The 18,634-nt window shown below is 47.9% G+C and overlaps 3 protein-coding genes across 4 annotated transcripts; all 3 read left to right on the plus strand.

Moving 5' to 3' along the window:
- Nucleotides 1-445: 445 nt before the first annotated feature.
- LOC311326867 (kelch-like protein 9) lies at nucleotides 446-5,362 on the plus strand. The gene is made up of 8 exons (XM_084459845.1): nucleotides 446-467; nucleotides 1,053-1,109; nucleotides 1,357-1,684; nucleotides 1,981-2,113; nucleotides 2,481-2,677; nucleotides 2,864-3,683; nucleotides 3,826-3,939; nucleotides 4,734-5,362. Exons 2-8 carry the CDS (start codon nucleotides 1,105-1,107, stop codon nucleotides 5,231-5,233), a joined length of 2,097 nt encoding a protein of 698 aa, XP_084315971.1. The 5' UTR covers nucleotides 446-467; nucleotides 1,053-1,104; the 3' UTR covers nucleotides 5,234-5,362.
- Nucleotides 5,363-7,095: 1,733 nt separating this feature from the next.
- Nucleotides 7,096-8,706, plus strand: hsd3b1 (hydroxy-delta-5-steroid dehydrogenase, 3 beta- and steroid delta-isomerase 1; the record flags this gene model as incomplete). Its single annotated transcript, XM_084459909.1, has 3 exons — nucleotides 7,096-7,246; nucleotides 7,446-7,610; nucleotides 7,898-8,706. The coding sequence occupies 3 exons, from the start codon at nucleotides 7,096-7,098 to the stop codon at nucleotides 8,704-8,706; spliced, it is 1,125 nt and encodes a 374-aa protein (XP_084316035.1).
- Nucleotides 8,707-12,337: 3,631 nt separating this feature from the next.
- On the plus strand, nucleotides 12,338-18,537 carry pla1a (phospholipase A1 member A). Of its 2 annotated transcripts, none has more exons than XM_084459867.1 (11): nucleotides 12,338-12,773; nucleotides 13,197-13,413; nucleotides 13,539-13,716; nucleotides 13,845-13,953; nucleotides 14,554-14,655; nucleotides 16,333-16,425; nucleotides 16,589-16,774; nucleotides 17,145-17,231; nucleotides 17,449-17,557; nucleotides 17,695-17,850; nucleotides 17,976-18,537. In XM_084459867.1, the coding sequence occupies exons 1-11, from the start codon at nucleotides 12,704-12,706 to the stop codon at nucleotides 18,064-18,066; spliced, it is 1,398 nt and encodes a 465-aa protein (XP_084315993.1). In that variant the 5' UTR covers nucleotides 12,338-12,703; the 3' UTR covers nucleotides 18,067-18,537. The 2 variants fall into 2 exon arrangements, with proteins under 2 accessions (XP_084315993.1, XP_084315994.1); XM_084459868.1 differs by having other exon boundaries at nucleotides 16,607-16,774.
- Nucleotides 18,538-18,634: the final 97 nt, after the last annotated feature.

Below are 18,634 nucleotides of genomic sequence, written 5' to 3' on the forward strand. Positions count from 1 at the left end.
CCAGCCACGCACATAAGCCAGGCTGGACCTGGCCTGGTTCACTTTCAGTTACCATTTGGTATTACCAGTTAAACCATGGGTTCATGTTAATAGAACAACATATAACAAAACCATGATAGCTGAATTGTTTAGTAGTTTGCAGATTCACAACAGTGCAGTCACAGAGGACATGTATAGACATATCAAAACTGTATTTGACTGCATTAGGCTTTACAACACCTACGGTGTCGAAACTAGGGTGGGGAAAGCCAAGACACGGAAAGAGAGAAAGAGAACTAACACAGGAAGTCACTGAGGTCTTGGTTGAGGTAGAAAAACGGTGCTGCTCACCCCAACGTTGCGAGTGTGTATCCAGCTGGTGCAATCCTCTTCTGTTCTCGGAGCATCTGAGAGATTACTGTGTTATGCTAGGCATGCATGCTGGAGGGGGGCCAGAGACCGAGTCTGTTGAAGAGAATAGTCTCAAGGTAGGTTCTACCACTCTAATCATGAGGTTCTACCACTCTAATCATGCTGTAGATGGGTTCTGCTTAGACAAACAATCAGGAATAAGAAGTTAACCGTGCTAAGTGTACTGTAGACTTGAGTAGAGATGAGTAAGTTATGTGGAACGCTGATGTCCTCTGCAATTATACATCATGTACATACAGTATATATACTTTTGGCAAGTATGACAGCAACAATATAGGACAATGTAGCAATAAGCAGTACTGGTAACCAAGTCATGGGAGAAAAAAAGTGAATTGAGTGAAGTCTGTAAATAAATGCCAATCAATTGCAATTCCTACACATAGTGGGTTAACTAAGCATCCAGGAAAACACGTTGAGACGGCCTATGTGTCCATGTTCTGATTCAGTGGTCTTGTCATATTACTGACCTGACTTCAAGCTGCAAAAAACAGCATGGTACTCGTCAGTTTCATTTCCTACTTTAAACATCCTATTTATAGTGAAACTATTCTAATCCCTTGTTAGGCCACCAAACGCCACTTGCACACTGTCGTGTTTCTGTGTTGGTTCTCTACGACCAAAACACTATTTTCTCTGTTAAGGAAATCTTCACAAAGTGAACAGCGTCAAAGCCAGCGAACTAACCCAGATCACATGGGGTAAGGTGGTTGTGAATCAGTTTGATCATAATTCCTAGACTCACAATTATTTTTCAATTGCTGTACAACACATGCATTCCTGTAGTCATCAAAATACTGTTTAATGTCAAGTCAGACTCCATCTGAGAATGTGAGTATTATTTCAGTACAACCCATGACATGGGGACAAACATTCACAGGCATTCATGTAGCAAAAGAAGTGAACTGAGGATGTTGTCTCTCATGTCCTGGTCTCTCCCTGTGGTAGTGGGGATGACAGCGGGCCGGGGCGGCTCCACCGCAGGCTGTCTCGTCTGGGGAGCAGGGGCCATGCCAGAGACCCCCCCAGACCTCCGGCCCAACCAGACAGACCCCCTACCCAGCCTCCGGCCCAACCAGACAGACCCCCTACCCACCCTGACAGACCTCCAGTGCCACCGGTTCAAAAGCCTGCTACGCCAGCGCCATCAGAAGTGGCTTCTAGACCCGTGGAGACCGACCCCAAACGCCCAGACGTTGCCCTGAAACCGAAGCACCCCCCTCGGCCGCTGAACAGAGGATTCAGCAGCATAGAGCACGGAGTCGCCATCCTGCAGGTGCACCACCGCCCCTCCCACGCCACGCTGGCCCCTCACGCCACGCTGGCAGAGAAAACACACCACCGCCCCTCACACGCCACGCTGGCAGAGAAAACACACCACCGCCCCTCACACGCCACGCTGGCAGAGAAAACACCTCAGCTTTACATTTCTTCCCTTTTCTATTAAAGCACACTGTAAAGCTAAGACTATCTATATTAGTGACTTAGACTTGAGTGCAATGGCTTAGCCTTTGAAGCTGCATCTCAACATGCATGCATTGAGCATTATTCCACATTGTGCTTATTCTAAAGGGCTTTGAGCAGTTCCGCGGAGATGAGACGCTGTGTGACGTCACCCTGGTGGCCGGTGACAGCAGCGACAGGTTCCCAGTGCATAGAGTCATCATGGCCGCCGCCAGCGACTACTTCAAGGCCATGTTCACCGGTCTGTATCAGGCGATCAATCGTCCATCAAACCTTCTCTTGAGGTTGATTAAGCAGATTAAGGAGCAGACACCTCTAACTCTCTCTTTAAGGTTCTGTAGATACTTAAATGTTTCTTAATATTTATATGTTTTTCAGGCCTTTGCCATAACTCAATAAATGTTTGTCTAAACTGTTCACTCAAATCTATGGCTACCACTAAAAGAGGAAACAGTTCCAGGCTAACTTGGCCAACTGACTGTTTAAACCACACTTCCCTTTTCTGTCTTTCAATTTTTCTTTGCAACCATGATGCATTTGCCCCAAATCTCAACTAACATTATCAACATGTTTAAATTCAAAGAGATGTTTTCCTGTGTGTTTTCCAGGGGGCATGAGGGAGCAGGAGATGAGGGAGATCAAGCTGCATGGGGTGAGCAAGACAGGCCTCAAGAACATCCTAGACTTCGTCTACACGTCCCGCGTCAACCTGTGTCTGGCCAACGTGCAGGACACCCTGGAGGCAGCGCACTTCCTGCAGGTCCTGCCCGTCCTGGGCTTCTGCAACCAGCTACTGAGCAACGAGGTGAGCGGAGTAGAGCTGACAGAACAGGAACCGAGTACCGGGAGGGAATAGGGCAGGAATCGAGTACCGGGAGGGAACAGGGCAGGAACCGAGTACCAGGAGGGAACAGCGCAGACAGAACATCTGAGGGGTGTTCTTTGATACTTACTGACATCTCTTCCATTTCTGTTTTCCTGTCTGTGGTAGATCACCATTGATAATTGTGTGGAGGTGGAGCGCATTGCCACGGATATGGCCCTGGAGGAGGTCCAGGTGAACATTGGGGGGTTTGTGACTCAGAACCTCTCTGCCCTGGTGCAGAGCGGCCGCTACCTGCAGCTGTCTGAGAGCAGCATGGCCCACGCCCTGGCCAGCGACTCCCTCAAGGGTTTCTCTGAGATGCAGCTGTACCGCATCGCCCGGGCCTGGCTGGACCACGACCCGCCCAGCCGCCTCTCCTCCGCCTACGCCCTGATGCGCCATGTCCGCTTCCCCCTCATGAGCCCCGACGAGCTCATGCAGATATCCCAGGAGGACGAGGGGGGGGCCGAGGGGGGCGCCGTGATGCGCTCCCAAACCGCCTGCGTCAACCTCCTCTTGGAGGCTAGCAACTACCAGATGATGCCCTTCCTGCAGCCGGCCCTGCAGACGGAGCGCACGCGGATCCGCTCCGACACCACCTGCCTCCTGGCTCTGGGCGGCGTGATGCGCCAGCAGCTGGTGGTGAGTCGAGAGCTGCGTCTTTACGACGAGGAGAGCCGCCACTGGAGGGCGCTGGAGCCGATGGAGGTGCCCCGCTACCAGCACGGCGTGGCCCTCCTCGGGGGCTTCCTCTATATCGTCGGGGGCCAGAGCACCTACGACACCAAGGGCAAGACGGCCGTGGACAGCGTGTATCGCTACGACCCACGTTTCGACAGGTGGCTGCAGGTGGCCTCGCTCAACGAGAAGAGGACGTTTTTCCACCTGAGCGCCCTGAACGGGAGCCTCTATGCCGTCGGGGGCAGGAACACCTCAGGAGAGATAGGTGAGGCACTACGGCGTCAGAGGCTCGCAAAAGCTATTCTTCCATGGACAAACATTTTTTTTAATTATTAGTATGCTTTTCACTGGTGCACCTATGTTTGCTATGAAGGAGAAGGCCTATGTCTTTTTTAAATCTCTTTCAGACACAGTGGAGTGCTACAATCTCAGAAAGGACGAGTGGGCGTTGGTGGCACCCATGTTGGAGCCCCACTATGGGCACGCTGGGACAGTCCATGGGGACCTGATGTATGTCTCAGGTTAGATCCTCCATTCAAACCTTCCATTCACCTTCAATTTAGCAAATAGCTCTTTGTGTGGCTGAATTAATTCATTGTGTGCCCCCACAGCTCAACAACTCTGATAGACTAGTTCTAGGTTGTTCTACATCTGAACTTGGTTGGTCTCTTTACCGTTCTTCCAGGATATACTAGTGTCTCATGCTGAGAAGAGAAACAGAAGTTGCCAATAGTGTATGAGTCTCAGGGCCAGTTCACACAAAGGTGGCGGTTTCTGAGTAGCATTTTTGTTTACCCAAAGCTCACGAGAGCGTCCATTTCATGTGCTGACGCTTTAGTTTGGTCTAGTGAAGATGCAGCTGTGGCCAAAGAACAGGAGAAACACTCTGGTGTTGTGGGAGGTTGAGGGGGTCTGATGGTCACAGCTCTCTACATTCACAGCAGTACACCACATCCTTCCTGTTCAGAACACGTCTCTTTATGCACCACTCTTTCCGTCTCATCCATCCACTACACTGACAATAGTTTCTCTTGTCCTTATACTTCTGGCACTGAAAAAGTGAGGTGGTACTCTCCGGGTAACTTTTTCAACAAAAAAAAAGAATTTCTATCTATTTCTGGAATTTTAGTCCAACTATTAGCTAGTAGTGCTACTGTATAATGACCAGTCAAAGTTGCAATTAACTTAAGTAATGTACGCTACCTACAGATATAACAGATGTATCATAACACACTGCAGCCAGCTTGGATGAATCATTCCCATGGGTATGGCCGTATATTACAATAAACCCTGTTTCACTGACCTGATCCAACAGGCGGCATCACAAGAGACACGTTTCAGAAGGAGCTGATGTGTTACGACCCCCGAACGGATCGGTGGAGCCGGTTGACCGACATGACGGAGCTGCGCGGCCTGCACTGCATGTGCACCGTGGGGGACCGCCTCTACGTCATGGGAGGAAACCACTTCCGGGGCAGCAGCGACTACGACGACGTGCTGAGCTGCGAGTACTACAGCCCGGAGGAGGACCAGTGGACGGTGGTGGCGGCCATGCCGCGGGGCCAGAGCGATGTGGGCATGACCGTGTTCAAGGGCCAGGTCTACGTGGTGGGCGGCTACTCCTGGAACAGCCGCTGCATGGTGGAGATTGTGCAGCGCTACGACCCCCAGCGGGACGCGTGGGACCGGGTGTTCGACGTGCTGGAGCCCCTGGGGGGCATCCGGGCCTGCACCATGACCGTGCACCTCCCAGAGCTCTCTGTGGACGACGCGCACATACAGGACTGCCCGCTGCCCACCGCCATTAAGATCTGAGCACCCAGCAGCAACCTTTCTATGGAGGTTTATACACTTGCTTGACTGTCTAAAAGCTAACGTTTCAGCTCTAAAGGGAGCTTCAATGCTGTAATTTGTCACCTTTTGTCAAGCTGAGCTCAGAAAACAGATTTAGCATGAACTGCATTCATAAAAAATGTATTACAAATATGCCTTCTAATTCCCAATTCCCATCTTTAAAAAAAATTAAAATTATAATAATACCTTTTGCATTTTCACACTTGAGTTTCTGATAATTTTATTTTGTACATTACACTTTATCAGTATACAGTTTACTTGATTGAAAGTAATATATACAGTATGTGTATAAGTAGCTCTTGAACCTGCAATTCAAAGGTTTAACTAGAAACACACACAAGTCAGCCTCCACTATGTAAGAAGAGCGCTAGTGAGATTATTAAAGCAATGCTGAAAGCTACATCCTTGGCCTCAGCCGGCAGATAAGCCCTCGCTGGCCCTGAAGAGGCCTTGCCAGGCCAAGGATTACAAACAGCACCAGGAGCTGAGCAGCTGGGGCAGGACAAGCGCAATACCGCAATATTCACATCATAGTTTTTACACAGCATCTTTCAGCATTCTGTATATAGTATGAACCGCACTCACATATCACCCTGCACACACAGCACACACACACATACAGCACACACACACACACATACAGCACACACACACACAGCACACACACACAGCACACACACACACACACAGCACACACACACAGCACACACAAACATTACATTACACACAGTTTTCCATCAGCTGGCCCAGAAAGAAGCCCCCCCCCCCACACACACACTCCAAAGTATCAGAGGGCGGGGTATCCCTCTCACAAGGGAGAGACCATCTGGGACACACTTCCTCTGACCAGACCCATCTCCCCAAACATGCTCCTCATGGGCTGGGGCAACATCTCCTATGCCACAGATTCCATGGGGCTGCTGAGAGGTGCCATGGCCCAGTTCTGGACTAGCACCTGAAGAACCCCCCCCCACCCCAGGGGGACCAGCACCTGAAGAACCCCCCCTATGGGGACATGAGGATGCTGTGGCCACAGGGCTGATCACCCAATCAGTCAGCTACTAGACATCCTCAGCTTGCAACAGGCCAGCTGTCAGTTTAGGTTTGGTATGCAGCCTGAACGGCCTCACTGAACATTCTCAGTATTTCCTTTGGGTGTTAATGACCTACAGTAGTGATTGTTGTATTGCGATGATTATGTCTAATGTAGCCTTAAAGCTGCTGGGATGTAATGTATACCTGGTTGGATTTTGGTTAGATATTATGAGTTAATGATTTGGAGTCTAGTTTGTCTGTTGGAGCATTATAATTTGGTGTGGAATGTTCAGTTGGTCTTTTCCTTTATGTTCAACCTATACAGAGATCATCCTCTGAAATACTGTGTCTGTGCCCATACTGTCACCATTCCAAATATACTAAGTAAGTTGTGCAACACCACTGCTAGCATAGCACGGTGTAAAGAGGCACATTTCTATCTGGTAGGCGTCACCTTGACTCCTCCTAGACTAGTTTCCTTGGCGTTATCTGTAAACGGCCTTGCTGTGCGTGGGTATAAAACCTGCCTGCCCAGTCTCACACTCTACCCAGCATGTATAACTTCCCACTGTGGTGTTGAAGATTTACTCCAGTCTTCCAGCACTCTCCTCTGTGGACAACCCTGGTCTTCCAGCAGGCTGCTCAGTGGACGCCCTCGTCTTCCAGCACGCTGCTCAGTGGACCGCCCTCGTCTTCCAGCACGCTGCTCAGTGGACCGCCCTCGTCTTCCAGCAGGCTCTCCAGGGTGGAGCAGAGTGTTCCTGAGAGGAGCAGGTTCAGGGTGGAGCATGTCTCTGGGAGGGGAGGTGTGTGTGGTGACGGGAGCCGGTGGCTTCCTGGGGGAGAGGCTGGTGCGCCTGCTGCTGGAGGAGGAGAAGCTGGCAGAGATACGCCTGCTGGATAAACATGTTCCGCCACAACTCATACAGGCTTTGGAAGGTTAGTAGATATTTTTCAGAGCATGCTCACCCTGTCTATTCCGTGCTGACAAAATATCAATTTATGTGATAGGGTCTGAAAATGGGGCCACATGAGGTTGGTGGTGGCTGACGACAGAAAACCAGCCATTAAAAGATCGAACATTGTGAATCAAAGAATGTGAACATGTTGCTGGCCGGTGGTGTGATGTCTCTGTTAGACTGCCGAGGTGAGACCAAGGTGGGTGTGTTTGAGGGGGACATCAGGGACAGCGGTGTCCTGAGAAGAGCCTGTCGGGGGGCTTCCACAGTGTTCCACACTGCCGCCATCATCGATGTCCTTGGGGCTGTGGATTACAGCGAGCTCCATGGGGTCAACGTCAAAGGTATGGCAGTCATGTGAGCATATAGTGAATGTCCTTGTGCTTATAACTTATGGCCAGGCAGGTTGACACCAATCCAAGGCAGCTCTATTCAAGGACAACTAAAAAGCTTTTATTAAGGTGGTTTAACACTGACTGATCTTTGGCATGTCTTCATCAAGGAAGAAGACTTTATAGTAACTTAGTAAGTGTTCGAAACCTGTTATATTTTTCTTCTAGAAAAAATATTTTAGATTGTTAGTAATGGATTTTTCAGAAGTATACAGTACCTGAATCATGCATTTTCCCAGGGACAAAGCTCCTTCTGGAAACATGCATCCAAGAGAATGTGGTGTCCTTCATCTACACCAGCAGCATCGAGGTGGCGGGGCCCAATCCCAGAGGGGATCCCATCATCAATGGTAACGAGGACACACCCTACACACCCTCCCTGAAGTTCCCCTACAGCAGGACCAAGAAGGAGGCTGAGCAGGCAACCCTGCACGCCCAGGGCGAGGTGCTCCAGAACGGCGGCCGACTGGCGACCTGCGCCCTCAGGCCCATGTACATCTACGGGGAGGGCTGCCAGTTCCTCCTGGGTCACATGACCAACGGGATCAGGAACGGGGGGGTGTTGTATCGAGCCTCCCGTCCAGAGGCCAGAGTGAATCCTGTGTACGTGGGGAACGCTGCTCTCTGCCACCTCCATGCTGCCCGTGGCCTCAGAGACCCCCGCAGGAGAGCCGCCATTGGTGGGAACGTGTACTTCGTCTCAGATGACACGCCCCCGGTCAGCTACTCTGACTTCAACCACACCGTGATGTCATCGCTGGGGTTCGGTATTCAGGAGAAGCCCACCCTGCCGCTGTCGCTCCTCTACCTGCTCTGCTTCCTCATGGAGATGCTGCAGCTGCTGCTCCGCCCCTTCAAGCACTTTGTCCCACCCCTCAACCGCCAGCTGCTCACCATGCTCAACACCCCCTTCAGCTTCTCCTACTGCAAGGCACAGAGGGACCTGGGCTATACCCCCAGATTCGGCTGGGAGGAGGCACGCAAGCGCACCACTGATTGGCTGGCCTCCCAGTTGCCCAAGGAGAAGGCAAAAATCAAGGCCAAATAATTCCCAGTAAGACTTTCCTTGTTCATCACCAGTCAACTTTGTTAGAATCTAACTCCTGTTACTGTGTAATGTACAGCATGACCGAGGGACCAGGCTGTATATTAAAGGAATGTGAAGTAGCTTTACACAGTACCACAGATGTGTGAAACACGTTTCTCATCGACTCTAATGTTTCCATGTGACATCTGTGTTTTATTGAAATAAACATCTAAATCATGAGCAAAGCATTGCAATAGACACTGTCTTGCTGATCAGACCCAACAATGCTCTGGACCTACTGTTGGCCTTTGGCGTTTTTCCTCTCTGCGTTGAGGATTGTAGATTGGTGGAGTGACCATACAGATGTGTCGCCTGTCACCCTAACATGATATCTTAATCACCATTGGTTGTCAGTCTAGGTTGTGTCTGTTTATAGTGTCCCATAGAGATGTCATTAATACCCCAGAGGAGAGGCCCCCCCTGTGGCCTAAGTGTGACCTCTTGACACCCACTACCCTGAACGGCCGCAGCAGCATCAGCTGTCTCCTTCTATCCCTTCCACTGCACATTCCAGACTGTTTACATGAGCACAAAAACACACAAACAAGCATTACATTGACTTTAAGACTCTGTGGACTTTTACCTATATTCTTCACTACATGTATATCTCTAGAGGTAAAAAAAAACAAAAAACAAGAAAACTCATTACAAGTTGCATGACAGACACTGGTTTTAGGACTAGAGATAATAACTCCTAATCCCTTAGCCTGGACAAACTCCCAACACCATCAGCTCTATAGCTGTGGGTCAGGTGAAGGCCAGACATGTTCTATAAGCATCAACAGCAAGTCTATCAATCCCCTGCTCACCAGTAGCCTATACCAGACAGTGGGGATGCAACGAGACGTCATTATCTGTATCTGCTCAATCAACACAATTATCTGTATTCAGATAGAAACCGGTGGGCGTGGTTTATACCGGAGGTTGCATTAAATCGGATTTTCTAATAATGTAATATTAATTGGCAATGCACTTTTTGAGCATTCAACGCATTCAATTGATTTAATATTGCCATATAATTAGTTCTGAAATATATTTCCACGTTCAACATCCCTTTTGACATGCGCAGTTGTGTTTTCTCGCGTCACAGGCATGCGCAGTTGTGCTTTTCTCATGTTTTAACCATGTGATTTGTTGACCCGGCCGCGTCCACGAAGTTTACACGTTCATGTGGATTTTTAATGCGTGTTCACCGCTCTCCCCGCTGTATTGAATGTCCCTACAATAGCATTGTTAAGTAATAAAAAAATGATGCAAATAATAATTGCATGGTGCAAACTGTTCATGAACGCGGCGGGGTCTGAGAAAAGCACAACTGCGCATGTCAAAAGCGGTCGATTTCGGCAAGATGGCACTTATCAAAATGTTTCAGGAAGTCCCTTGCAATAGACCTTTCCTATTCAAGCGGCAAGTTCCTAGTTACTGTTGCTATGCCCCACAAGCTTTGGAGCAAGTAAAGCAAATAAAATGTCCTCTGAACAGCTCATACCTGATGATTTTCTCACAGATTCCTGACAATATTGCTGTATTCCATTTTCCAAATGCCACTACTTTGTCTAAGAAAGTTTTACAGAAAGGCCTGAACTATTTTACACAAGGATATATCCATGAGATTTGGATTTCAGATGGAGCAGGTGACAACATACGAGTTGATGCTTATGGCGCGTTCCAGGCAACCCATAACTCGTGTTTTTCCTACCTCCTACACGTGAAAATGCTCTGGAATGGCAGTCAAACCCGTAACTTCCCACCCGTGAACTCGTACAGATCGATGTACTCCCAGTTGCGCTCTCTGACGTCACACAGCCCTCTAAGCAAGATGGCAGCTCCCATGGGTATGGCGACAAAGATAACTTTAGGGCAACGTAAAGTAAATTTGTACGTTGTAATCAAAATAATAATACGATTATGCACTACAACCTGCTATGTGTATGTAATGATGCCCAGATATGTTGACAAGAGATAGCTAGTGCTAGCTAGCTAACATTAAGGTAAACCTGAACGTGACCATGCAAACGGCGAAAAGTCGATGATGTCAATAAATAAAATGTAACGTACAATTTCTTAGCATAGCGAAATTAGGCATACAATGTTTAGCTTGCCAGCTCTGACAATGTGCCAAATCTCAAGCTTTTACTATATCGGCTTGTTTACATTTATCCAGAATGCCACGCACTCAGAGTTTGCCTGGAACGCTATGAAGTCGTGAGTCGTGACTTGAAGTCGTAACTTACGAGCTCAAAATCCTATCTGGAACGCGGCATAAGTGTTGGCAATCTATGCAGAAGACACAGACACCTCACAAACTCCAGATTGAAATTCATCAGGACAAAATTGTGGAGTCTTACTGCACATGTAAAGTAGGGTGAGTAAGTTAGTGGCATCCATTTTTAGAAAATAAGCCTGTGAGAATGATCTGTTAAAGCTACATTAGATAACTCGGCACTTTGGCAGCCCCTCTGGTCGTGATAAAATTGGCACTTAAAAACTTTAAGAACCACATTTCCCACAATCCCCACTCACTCATTGTAGTGATGGGGGGGTTGATAACAAACGTGCGTGGAGCAGAGTGGATTGGAAGATTAGCTGAATCCCAAATCGCGCACTTAGGCGAAAGTGCAGAGCACTTGCGGCCTTGTGGCCTTACATGCGTGTTCCCGCTAAGTCCACAAGGGCTCAGGGTAGTCCCAAAACGGAATTACTAGGTCCACAAGTGCGCCACTGCCGCCATTTTGCGAACTTCAACCGCACTTACCGAAAGTCCACAATTTTGCAGACGTAGGAGCAGAAAATACCCACAGCCCACCGCGTCTCATGTGACACAGTGCTTGAGTGCATCCGAGTCATGATCCGAGTGCATCACACATAAATGATGACATTTGCAGATATCACATTCATCTTGAAATCCACATGCTGCAAACATATCCCACCCAACACAATTTTTTAATTATTATTAAATCAAAACAGACGTCAATCGGTCCATTTGCAGAGCCGAGCGGAGAGCTGAGGAGCGCGTCAGAGCAGCCTCTGCGTCGGAGGGACGCGGCAGCCAATGAAAACGAAGTGGGAAGGGCATTGAGCTAAACTGGCTTGGGAATCGTTGGCACGCCGCTGGAAGTGCTGTCCCATTTAATTCACGGCCCTGCACCCTCTGGCCCTTCCAGCTGACGTCAATTAAGTGCTCAGGCCTCAGGCCGCAAGGGTGGTTTGCGCACTCAGATTGGGATTCAGCTATTGTAGCTACTTCAGTGGACTTGCTGGTAAATATCGGTCTTCTTTCTTTTATGTACATGTAGTTTCGTTTAAAAATATCTGTTTCCAAGGCCTGATCTGTGCCTTTCTGAATAACGTATCTGTATTCGGACCCACCCCTACCAGACAGATACCAGACAGGGCCTGTGTGCATCCCCTCACCCGCCTAAGGTCAGCAAACAGCAAGGCCAGAGTCCAGCATTTAAACAAACAGCAAGGCCAGTGTCCAGCATTTAAACAAACAGCCATTGAGTAGGCTACCAGTGATGTCATGGGTGCACAGCCAGTAAGAAGCAAAGACTCATTTGACCCACAAACACACCAACGGGTGACTGAAGCCACAACATTGTGTGGGTGTGCTGAAATAAGACATGGTTTAGTTTCACATTTACAAGACAGCAGGGAAGGAAAATACTCCTACAGTAGCCCCCACCACTAATAAGATGTTGTAACAATTTCAGTGCCAGACATTGTGAAATAACCTCTTTAAACGTAATTATATTAAGTGGATTGCTACCCCGCTTATGCTACCATTTCACAATGCAGGACTGGATAGCGCGGTAGCATAGTGCACTACGGAACTGGGATCAGAATCTCACTGTTGACCCTTCAACTGCACCAAAGCCACAGCGAGAGAAGAAGCGTCTGGGAGCAAGAAAGCTGCGGATCACCAAGTCACTGTTCATCACTTGGTTGTTTGGAGAGAATGCCCTGGATCATGAAAACAGCAACTCTTCTCAGCTTTACAGCACTCTGCTTCACATCTGTGGTAGTAGGCAAGTTATTAGGAACATGTCTGTATGTTCTGAAATCTTTCACAGATTGACATTCATTCTCTAATGTATTTGACATTCATTCTCTAATGTATTTGCACTTCCATCTATGAATATGAATGCAGTATGTTAAGAGGCACAGTGTTTTTTGAGGGTCTGCAATTTCCTTTTAGAGCATATGATTTCATTAAATAGCTACAGGGGTTAGTGTGAAGACGTTTTGAACTGAGCTGAATTCCGATTAGTGACAGTAAATGTTAGTAGAGAAATATACCAGCTAGGACTGTCATGTAAAACATAACTACTTTAGTTATGTGACAACAGAATCCTTGTGCATCACAGGAATTTCTCTAATAGTCATTACTGCTGACAAAGGCTGTGACTGGTAGGATATCAGAGATGAACGGTATCTTTTTTGAATGGCAGGGGAAGACGAGGACAGCAAGGCAGACTGCGCTGACCTAAATAACACCACCTGGCGCGAGTACCGACAAGGCACCAAGCTGCAGGTGCAGTACCTGCTCCTCACGCGCAAGAACCTCGACTGTGCCGCCATCTTCAGCTACGAGTCCCTGAATAACACACTGCAGCAGTCTCTCTTCGACTCCTCTCTCCCCACTAAGATCATCATTCATGGATACAGGTGTGGGGGGAGTGAGGGGCAGGGAGGGACACAGTGATCCATTCACACCCGACCATGTGTTGAGAATATTGAGCAATGTCTTCCCTTCTGTCTTCTTTACTGTATGTGCTTGACTGGCCCTGCAGGGCTCTGGGTAAGAAGCCGTCCTGGGTGAAGGTTCTGGCCCAGGCCCTGCTGCGGGCGGAGGAGGCCAACGTGGTGCTGGTGGACTGGGTCTACGGCGCCTCCTTCGCCTACAACTTGGTGGTGCAGAACTACAAGGAGGTGGCTGTTCAAATCTCGGTCCTCATCAACCAGCTGCAGGTGGGGGCCCGACTGACCCCTCATAAAGCTCAGATTCACACATCAGCTCCAGACAGGCTCCTCGCTCTCAGCCATCGCTGAGGATGCATGGAAGGTGCAGTAAAGTGTTTCTGATGTCTGTTTCACAGAATCATGGATGCAAACTGGAGGACTTTCACTTCATTGGGGTTAGTCTCGGGGCACACGTGGCCGGATTTGTAGGGACCCTGTTTGAGGGCAAACTGGGGAGAATAACAGGTGAGTTCAATGTTGTGGTGCATTGCATGGTGGACATGACCAGGCACAATTCAAAGTATGCATGGTAATAACAAACAAATCTCATAATCTGCTGGCATAACTGTTGAGTCCAACTATTTCGCAGAGCTGGTACGCTTTTAGCCCTGATTAGGTTTCACAGGGATGTGTGTGTCTGTACAACTGGGGTTAGGGTTAGGGCTGGGGCTAGGGTTAGGGGATGGACTGCACTGGACCATGAAGGTCTCCAGTTCACAAGTCATTTACATCCTCTCATTTCTGCCAATCTGTGTGAATGACCCTTTCAAAGCGAGCCAGAGAGAGCGCCAAAAAATGACAACAGCACATTGAGGGACACTCTGAAACTGTGAAAAGAGGGACGTGCTCCCCACACCACACACAATGCACACAGTGTATTCTGTTTTAGCACAAAGATCTATTTTGTTGACATTTACAGTTCAAAAGCGGTTCATAGTATGATCCTCGCTGTGCCACTCTGCATTGTGAATTTGAGAGTTTGCATATAAAATGTGCACAGGTACGATACAGCACTGTAGACGTCATGTCTCACTATTCTGCCCTCCCCTGTGTGTCTCTTCCTAGGCCTGGATCCTGCCGGACCCATGTTCAAGGGCGCGGACAGCTCTGACCGCCTGGACCCCTCCGATGCTCAGTTTGTGGAAGCCATCCATACAGACTCAGACAGTGAGACTAAACACTCCCATCACTCAAATAACTTACTTTATATTTAGGAGTAGTAAAGGGAAAAATCATGTTTAGCCCTGTTTTAAGTTTACTTATGATCATATACAATGGTTCACATCAAAATGTTGACAAAACTAGCACTTTTGAGAAAGTCTGATAATTGCTCTACCACCGTTTTGGTCATACAATGGATGTGGGTGGGAACCTTGAAAAATCATTCAAAAAACATGTTAAACTCTCAATTTCAAAGACAAGAAATTCACTGAGGTGTTAAGGCTCCCACAGAGTCGGGCGGAACGTACGCGGTGAATGAGAGGCCTTCATTGTAAAGAGCTTTGGATAAAAGCGCTATATAAGTGCAGTCAATTTTGCATTTACCACTCCTCAAAACAGAAGCAGTGGCGGACTCGGCCTGTTTGAAGGGCAGGGGTGAAAAGAAAAAAAGGGCACCTAATGCACAACATAAGATTAACATTATGTTAGGCGAAAATTAAATAAAAAGTATAACCAGGTCAACAAACATAAAAAAGTTAGCTATATATTACCCATCAGACCCTTGCAAAAACAGGTAAGGCTTTATAATACAGCCCTAGAATAATAGTGTATGCCCTGTTTTACAGTATAAATCCCCATCGTTAACATATAATTTCATGGAAATTACTTGCAGCCTAAATATTCATACTTTCTGGTTCTTACTGGTACCTACTAAAGGGATAAATCACATGTTCGTTACCATGTAATTTCCCGGACTATAGTATGTTGAAAAACGGCATGGCAATAAACAAATTCTGATTCTGATTATAAAGAGGCACAAGGCGGAGTGTATACTTGCTTCTTAGCACTAGATTACTCTGATCACGCATTTGCAAGCAAGCTGTGGAGGCATACAACGCCAAATTGCCTCCTCAAATGAGTGATGAACCGAACGCTGCTAGAATAGGGGAGATAATAGGCTGCTGGAATAAGATAGCCAGCTAGCTAATCGCAACAGCCACTATGTTAGGTTAGCTGAACAGCCAACAGGTGGCTAGGCTAACTGAATGTTAGCTAGGCTAGCTAGCTACGAGAGGGTATTAGCCATAGCCACCACCTCTTCTCCCACCCGACACAGCATGAATCAGCCGATTTATTCGAGAAAAGTCAACATAAATTAGCCGATTAGAATCGCACAAGAGGGCGCCTGTTGACCTGCTAGCAGGTCAGAAGGTGGACATATCTCGATTCATGCAGAGGCGTGCGTGCAGCGAGCATTGAGCAATTCCCCTGCTCGCTTGCGAGCCTCCACTCAGCGCCATCCGAGTTGCTAACTCCTGGGTCCAGTTTCGGAAATCAGCCTGATTTTTCTCGAATAAACAGGCTGATTCATGCTATATCGGGTGCGAATGCAGGAAATTACGTGTCTGACACTCATAGGCTCATCATGGGGCAGAACCTCCAGACCTCCGCTTGATTTGTGTCCCCTGGGCATGGGGCCGCTGGCAATACAAGGTGTCCCTTATTTTTCCACATTGAAGGTAGCTTACCTTGGTTGATCTATCAAATTTAGCTAGGTGGCGAAGCCTTCCTTGTTTGAATCATGAACCAACATGTGAACACAAATATAGGCTACTGACGACTTATACCTACGTTTTTCAACTCCTCACTATGTCATTCATGTTTGCTGATGTTTTCCTTAAGACTTCGGTATCTCCATCCCTGTTGGACATGTTGACTTCTTCTTGAACGGCGGGAAGGACCAAGCAGGGTGCGCGCGCTCCAGGTTTCCATCAAGTAAGAAAGTTACGCGCATTCTGCAGGCCGCGTCTCGAACCTCACCCTGTAGGGTTTGTTGTTGATGCACACATGCTGTTGTAATAAATAGATGAGTTAAATGTTAGTTACTTTACTTATTTAGCAAGATACTGGCTACCTGAGAATATTCGTTTGTTGTCAGTTCTTGTCTACTTCCCAGTGTACGGCTATGTGATATGTGACCACATGAGGGCGATCCATGTCTACATAAGCGTCCTGAACAGTTCCTGTCCTCTGACCGGCATCCCCTGCTCCAGCTACGAGGACTTCCTGTCCGGGCACTGTTTGGACTGCCAGGGTGTCCTTAATGGCACCTGTCCACGAATTGGTACACTTCATGATTTCTCAACAAACATGACATCCCACATTTGACAATGTTCTCTAATGTAGGTACAAAATGTAAGGAGGACCATATTCCTATTCAGCCAGTTGTCAGTTGTGTGTGTATATGAAGACATGCTACTCAACAGCACATTCCCTGGAGTCTGGCGGTCAGCTGCCTGCAGTAGCATCACAGCTGAGATTAAACCAGGGAGTCCGTTGTGCTTGTGTCACGTCTGGTCCGGCGACTCTCTATCACAACCGCACTGCGATAGCAGCTGAGTGATGGAGTTAATGTGCTGCCAGTCGTTTGATCTGCCGTGGGCTTCGGGACGTGCTGCATGAGTGAGGTTTTGTGCTCTGACATGTGTTTCCAGGGTTATCAGAGAACAGCGGCATTACGGTCTCTCCTCCTCGAGAACAAAAGCTTTTCCTCCTCACAACCTCTGCACCACCTTTCTGTGGTGAGTGCGTCTGGTCCCTACCACCCTGTGGGGGACCTTACTAGCCATACTCTGTGTATAATGGTGACGACTGTTGTTCTTTATTCCCCCCCCCCCACCTCAAACAGTCTGCGTTATCTACAGTGACTATCACCTCCACTATGTTGACTCATCAGGCCAAGGCCATACTCGGCGTATGGTGACGACCATAACGTTTGCATTCTTTGCTTGCCCCCAGCACACCACATCCTGGTGGAGTTAGAGGTCTCTCCTCTGGATAAGAGTGCCGAGGTGGAGGTGGCGCTGAGGACTCTGGGACTTCCCGGGACAGAGCAGAGACTCAGATTGTAGGTATAAACTGAAACCTAAAACACAGTAGCCTTTTCATATTCATACTGCAACCATAGCCAGGCAGACAATGGATTTATCCTTCTCGTAACAGGCATATTGTGTGTGTGTGTGTGTGTGTGTGTGTGTGTGTTAGTCAGACACAGGAGACCGTGTACAGGAGGGTGATGGCCCATGCAGTCCCCCTGTGTGAGATTCACTCTATACAGCTGAAGAACACAGGGTTCCGTTACCTCAGACAGGGAGACATCCACTTCGTATCCGTCTGCATATCAGAGTTCCCCTACCTCAGGTCTGTCCGTCTGCGTATCAGAGTTCCCCTACCTCAGGTCTGGACCGGCCTTCCATCTACAGTTCACATACATGCTAACAACAACAAAATGAAATGACTGGTATTTTGTTTTGTTTCCATTTCAGGAGGAAGGAGCCACTGTGCGTGAAAGACTTCAACATCGGACGATCGTCCCCATGGTCCCATGACTTTGTGCAAGTGTGTTGGAATGACTGAACCTCTCTCTCTCTCTCTGTGTCCCAGTCCTGCGGTCTCACACCCTTCACATTGATTTGTAACATGCTGGACACTCTCCTCCAGAGACCAGACAGAAGATGGAGGGAAAGCTTTTTTAGGAATATCATGCTTGTCATCATACGTACACACACACACCTTCTCACATACACGTCTACACACACACGTTCTCACACACGTTCTCACACACATTGTCACTCACTCACTCACTCACTCACTAACACACACACACACACACACATCATCGTAAATACATAGACACTTTATTTACCATGCTCTAGCTTAGCTTTACAACCACTGTCATTCAAATAGAGTATAAATGATGGACCACACGTCACGTACTAGACATTGCATTTCTTGTATTTTCTCACTTATAGCATTGGTGCTGCTGTACACTGTCATTTCAGAACTTAGCAATAAATGAGTAATATGACGTGATTTTCTGTCAACATCCTCCTGAATCTCTCCAAGAACAGAGAACAGTCATCCTGGCAGAGGGAACTCATGGAACAAACCACAATGCATTTTCATCAAGAGCTTGATAGAGAAA

The sequence above is a fragment of the Borostomias antarcticus genome (genome assembly GCF_949987555.1).
Source record: "Borostomias antarcticus genome assembly, chromosome: 2".
NCBI lineage: Eukaryota > Metazoa > Chordata > Actinopteri > Stomiiformes > Stomiidae > Borostomias > Borostomias antarcticus.